The 6,393-nt window shown below is 39.7% G+C and overlaps 1 protein-coding gene across 2 annotated transcripts in view; it reads left to right on the top strand.

Moving 5' to 3' along the window:
- CA8 (carbonic anhydrase 8) overlaps positions 1-6,393 on the top strand; it is an 87,230-nt gene that overhangs the window by 45,798 nt on the left and 35,039 nt on the right. Inside the window, exon 4 of one of the 2 annotated variants that reach the window (XM_061171603.1) lies at positions 4,572-4,667. The exons of the other annotated variant lie outside the window; for it this stretch is intronic. Coding sequence (XP_061027586.1) covers positions 4,572-4,667 — 96 coding nt within the window. The remainder of the gene's footprint in view (positions 1-4,571; positions 4,668-6,393) is intronic. 2 annotated transcript variants of the gene reach the window in all.

The raw sequence follows: 6,393 nt of genomic DNA, 5'->3' as shown, positions 1-6,393 counted from the left end.
TTAGTATCAAATGCCTTTCCGTTCAAATCCATTTGTCCCCAGACAAATTTCAGAGCACATGTCCTCAATATGTGCATAATTTATTACTAAATTAATTCATGCACTAATATATATTATATATGTATTGATATGTATATTATATGTATAATATATAATCTATTTTGTGTAGCATAGGGAAATTGAAATGAAAAGACATTGGATAAAAATAAATGTAAGCAGACGTTCTAATATGTTCTTTTTGAGCATCAGTAGATCGTTTTGTCCCCGACCCTTTGCCAGAGGAGCCATGTTTAGTCTTAGAAGAATAAATTGCAAACACTGTCACATTAATTGTTAGAGCCCTTTGTCTTTATTCCTGTTGCTTCTAATGTTGTTCAGATTTAAGCCTCCATTCATCTCCACACTTTTTTTCTCGTCACACACTTTTTGTTTGTTTGTACAACCTGTATTAGAGTTCTCAGGAGAAACAGTATATGTATATTCTGAGACAGAGAGCGGAGAGTTAAGATTTATTTTAAGGAACAGGCAAATCTGAAGTATGCAGGGCAGGCCAGAGGCTGGAAATGCGGGTAGGATTTTTTCACTCCGGAGGTAGAATTCCTTCTCCTTCAACTGATTGGATGAGGCCCACCCACATAATGGAGGGTAATCTGCTTTGCTCAGTCGACTGATTTAAATGTTATCACAGCTAAAAAATACCTTCAAAGCAACATCTAGACTGATGTTTGACCAAACAACTGGGCACCATAGCCTAGCCATGTTGACACACAAAGTTAATCATCACACACCCGTATCATAATCTTCTGTTGGAACTTTCGTGGTAGCCACCTAGCTTACCTTCCCACCTCCCACGCCAAATACTTCCATCCATCCCCATTCTGTCGGAAGAACCTTTGAAGGGGGATTTTGATTGATTCTAAGCAGCATAAGTAATAATAATATTCACTGCAATAATATATTGCTTTAGTGTTTCCCAAAGCACAGTTATGATAAAAGTTAAACCTCTGTGCCATCCGAACCCCTCTAACTTTCCAGCTGCATCTCTCCTGTCACTGCTGGTCTTATGTGCCCTCTAGTTACCCCCAAAGTACTCAGTTCTTCACAGGCACTGATGATTTTCCTGTCTCTATGGCTTTGCTCTATGAAACAGAGCCAACACTAATATAAGGCAAAATATAAGATGATAGGAATAAAGAAGGGGCTGAGGGAGACGGGAAGGTGATGTGAATAATTCAGGCTTCTCAGACCTGAAAAAACTTCATTAAGCTGGGGAGAAAGGAAAGGGGGAGATAGACGGTGTTAGGGGATGAATTTTTCCCCCCTGCCCCTCCCCCCCACCAACCAATTCATATGTTGAAGTCTTAGCTCCTAATACAGCAGAATGTGACTGTGTTTGGGGACAGGATCTTTACAGAGGTTATTAGGTGAAAATGAGGTCACTAGGGCGGGCCCTTGTCCAGTATGACTGGTGTCCTTATAAGAAGAGGAAATTTGGACACAGACATGCACAGAGGAAAGACCATGTGAGGTCAAGGGAGATGGTGGGCGTCCGCAAGCCAAGGAGAGAGGCTTTGGGAGAAACCAACCCTGCCCACACCTTGATCTCGGACTTCACGCCTCCAGAACTTTGAGAAAATAAACTTCTGTGGTTTAAGCCACCTAGTCTGTGGCACTTTGTTATATGGCAGCAATCTAATATGGGTGGAGTGAGGCAGGGCTCAGGGAACACAGAGTGAGCTAAAGCCGAGAGGCAGCAAAAATGTAGAGTGTGCAATGGGTGTGGACTGCTCATCTATGTGACTACTACCGGTTACAGCTGGTTTCCAGAATGTGTTGGAAATTTGCCTGGTACTTGAAATAACCGTCCTCTAGTGGCTTGGAAAGGGGATCTCTGATGATGTTTTGTTTGGTCTTAATGAGACAAAGCACCTCCAAGAGAGGGGCGTTTCTCAGTAAATACCAGGCTGGAGCTTTGTTTCTGAAGTTTGGGTTCCTTGTGCACTGTGAGGGAAGAATCTCTTTTGCTCTTTAATGGAGTCTCAACTGATTATAAGACCCAGATGGTAGAGCAGACAACAGGTGGTAGAGATTCTCTTGCTATTTTCGTTCTGTGTTATTGTACTGGCCACACAAGGGTCATAGCGATCTTCTGTTATCCTTTTTAGCTTGAGTTAGTGGAAGTGCCAGGATGTCCCTTAATTTTTCTTTTCTTTCTTTCTTTCTTTCTTTTTTTTAAAATAGACTGTATATTTTAAGAACAGTTTTAGATTTACAGGAAAATTATGAAAATAGTACAGAAAATTCTCACCTGACCTACACCCAGTTTCCCCTGTTATTAACATCTTACATTAGTATGGTACATTGGTTATAATTAGTGGACCAATCTCAATACATTAAGTATTTTATTCAGTTTCCTTCATTTTCACCTAATGTCCTTTTTCTGTTCCAAGATCTCACCTATGACACCACTTTGCATTTAGTTTTCATGTTTCCCTAGGCTCCTCTTGGCTGTGACATTGTCTCAGGCTTTCTTTGTTCTTTGACGACCTTGACAGTTTTGAGAAATACTGGTCAGGTATTTTGTAGAATGTCCCTCTCTTGAGATTTGTCTGACGTTTCCCTCTTGGTTAGACTGGGGTTGTGGGTTATTGGGAGGAAGAGCACACAGGTAAAATGTCATTTTCATCACATCACGTCCAGGGTGCCTATATCAACATGTCTGATGACTGCCGATGTTGGCCTTGGTCACCTGGCCCAGGTGGTGTTGGCCATATTTCTTCACCATCAGGTATTCCATACTGTACTTTTTTTTTGGGCGGGGGCGGGGGGTGGGTGGCGTGCTGCGAGGCTTGTGGATCTTAGTTCCCCGACCAGGGATTGAACCCGGGCCCCAGCAGTGAAAGCACCGAGTCCTAACCACTGGACTGCCAGGGAATTCCCCCATACTGTACTCTTTAAAACGAGATTGCCGTGTACAGCACACACTTAAGGAGTGGAGACCCTCAATTTTTTAAACACAAAAACATGTGAAGTAGTTTTTGAGGAACAGGTGTGAGTGATGATGTTGCTGAATTATGGAGGAGTGGCAAAAAAAAAAAAAGAAAAAAAAACCCAAAACATACTTTTTTTGGTTTGTTTTGTTTCAGAAAAAAAAAACAAAAACTCCATACTGTCGCTATGAGAAGTAAGAAAAATGTTGATTTGAACTTTGCAATTTGTGGAATAAAAATAGATTTCAACCTTGGGCTTTTTTTGTTGATTTAATTAAGGCAATCAGTTCTTATCTGTACCACTGTACACTTATCTGTACCACTGGGGCTCCAAAGCTATTGTTGCAGCCAGAAAAGGAAAGATTAAATTGGTCTGTCTTTCATTACTAACTGAAAGGTTATAGAACATCGCTTTCTTAAAGGAAGTGCCTTGACAGTTACGTTTACTGGACAATCCAAGTTCATGTGGGCTTTTCATAGCCTGACCTGTCCTGGGTGACCGTTTCTATTATAGGCAGAGGACCTCATTACTTCCCCCTAGTGGTCAGCTTTATAATCTTGAATTCTAGTTGGACAAATTCAGCAGGAGAAACTTCAAAGTTAATGGCAATCCTCATGATAATTTTCCTTAATATTTTAATGTGGATGCTAAAATGACATGGTGATTGAATTTTAGTATGTCTTTTTGGATTAAAACTAATTTTTAAATGGGTCAGTGTTTTCAGGCAGCAAGTAATGGTAACTTGATTAAAAGCTAAAGTGATGAAGATTAGTATTCTAGGCGGAAGGTTTACCTTGCTATTGTTCTACTGAGAACCTCAGCGGCCATTTGATTTTAACCAGGGAATTGAATCTGGCTTCTTGCAAGTGTTTTATCAGCACTGTAGGAGCAAGGAGCAAGTGCACGTTCTAGATAAACCTGAAGACTACAGAGCTTTATGGGGCTCGTAGTGAGAGAATCCTCTAGAGTATTGTTCGTCATTCCTTCACAGATAAAATTTTATCTCCAGGACAGGAAATGGCTTTCGTTTAGAGTTCTGCATCAGCATTCATTATTTTACCATGCTTTAAAAAGATGCAGCGCTTTTTATAGGATGCTATCTGTCTACATATTCTTAAGAGAGTGGAAAGCATTTACAGAATTGGAGACTGGTTTTGTATTATCCTTGATGGAAATACTGGGTGACACAGTACTTGAGTATGTAGGTGGTAATCCTTCAAATGAGCTCTGGTGTTTGTGCCCAGACCGGAGTTCTGTTTCACTGAGAGCCAGAGGGGATGGCGTCTGAGGAAAGGCAAGCTAAATCAGTGTGAAATCTGCGAGTCTTCTTAGATGTGCTCCTGATTAGGACAAAAGCAGAACTCGAGTGGCACTCAGCACTGCTTCTGTTCAGAAATGAGAAGGGAGGAATTCATACAGAGAACCAGTATTAAACCAGTCATCTATTTGTGTCTGTCTGTGATACTCTCGTTGCGTACGACACCATACAGATATGGTCAAGGAGCAGTTGATAGGTCTTTGTTTTCCTGAGCGGAAGTACGTTTAGTAACGAGGTTACCTGTCTGTTGTTGCTCACCCAGCTCCACCTCATCCACTGGAACTCCACCTTGTTTGGCAGTATTGATGAGGCTGTGGGGAAGCCCCATGGAATCGCCATCATTGCCTTGTTTGTTCAGGTAAATGGTCTCCTGCTATGATTGTTATATGGTTCAGAGATGCTTATTTCTAATTCATTTTGCAAAAGGTTTTTTGTTCTCTCTCATTTTTACTACTTAGAGGTGACATTAAACACCTATACAGAGAGCATTGATACTTTAAAAATAGAAAACTTGATCTCTCTGGGTCAAGGATGAGCAGCCATATTCACTGGTAGAAAATGGTTCATTGGCTTATTAGAAATTTTCTTCAGAGTGGCGTTCAGGGTCTTTGGAGAAAGGCGTTAGAAAATGTCTCCTGAAGGCAGAGTTCATTTTATTATTGAAAAAGCATTTCAGAAAATATTTTTGGACCTCACCTTCCTGCAAAATCTAAGAGAAATCAATACTATAATCATGTAGTAGATTCCTTTAGCTATTTGTTATTAATAATTTTCACTCTAAGATGATTTGAAGTGCCTTGTAGAAAACACTGATAAAATGAGAGCGGCAAAGACCTTGGTGGATATAGTCAATGTAAAGTTTAGATTTGAGCTCTTTGGTGGGCAAAGAATATTATATAAATTTAGTGAAATGTACAGAAGCGGACCATATGCTTTCAAAGGTAAAATTTTAATTTAGTTCCTAAGGTGAATCGTTTAAACTTTGTCTTGATATAATAAAAGATTTAGAGGTGAAGGAGACCCTGGAAATTGTAGGCTTCCCCCTTCCGCTTCTTACAGAAGAGAAACCAAGGGCCAAAGAGGCCAAGTCATTGTTTATAGTCACACAGGGATTTGATGTCACCAGTCAGGACCAGAAACCATTGTCCACTCTGTGTGGTTCCAGGCTGCCTTTGGATAACCTAGTGGTCCTTAATAACTTAATTTTCCAAAGAGAGCTGAGGAAGGGGCCTTTTGAAACCTCTTTTTTTTTGGGTGGCATATATTTCAATAGTATTAATTCCAACAATTTCCTGTTATAAATACCTCTAAGATATTTCTTTATTGATGTTTGAAAGTAGCCTTCCAGTTTTATTTAGCCTTTTAGTATTTTGAAATCCATGTTTTTAAAGTATAACACATGTCATGGAATTTAAAACAAATCCTTACATTTTAAAATAAATCTTCTTCTCACTATTTATTTCATGCCTTTTTCACAGGCAGGGCTCGCTATTCCTTCTGTTTTATATCTGCATTGTATAAGGAGAATGGAATCACAAAATGTTGATGAAAAATGTTTTAAATTAGACTACAAATATATTTTGATAATCTTTAGTATATTGAAAATAATAACTGTCAAAGTCCATCTTTTGTAACCTGAGAAAGTTAGCAGAGCATCCAGATTCGACAGCATGAGGGAGTAGAAGGCAATGTCTCATTATTAAAAAAAATAAGAATAAAATAAAAATAAGAACACAAATAACCAAATAGTCATCTGTAGGAGGGGAGGGAACATGTTAGTTTCATCTTTGGAGGTGGTACTCAATACATACTTGTGAATGGAATTCAATGTGATAACTTGATGTTTTCACTTACTGCTTCTCAGTAATGAGAAGTTTTCTTACTGCTTCTCAGTAGAACAGCTGACATGCAGTAATGGTGCACTAGATTGGAAGCCGAGTCTCTTGGGGCCGAACATCGCCGTTCCCTGGAACCAGCTCATTACTGGAGGCAGGCAAAGCTTGGGAGCTTGTACTCTGGCTCTAACTTTCCATAGGAGGGAAAATCCAGATTATCTATGTGAAAATGCCTTTCTCGGGAGAGAA

Source organism: Eubalaena glacialis, chromosome 17, assembly GCF_028564815.1.
Source record: "Eubalaena glacialis isolate mEubGla1 chromosome 17, mEubGla1.1.hap2.+ XY, whole genome shotgun sequence".
In the NCBI taxonomy this organism is placed as follows: Eukaryota; Metazoa; Chordata; class Mammalia; order Artiodactyla; family Balaenidae; genus Eubalaena; species Eubalaena glacialis.
This window is presented reverse-complemented; position numbering and strand designations above follow the sequence as displayed.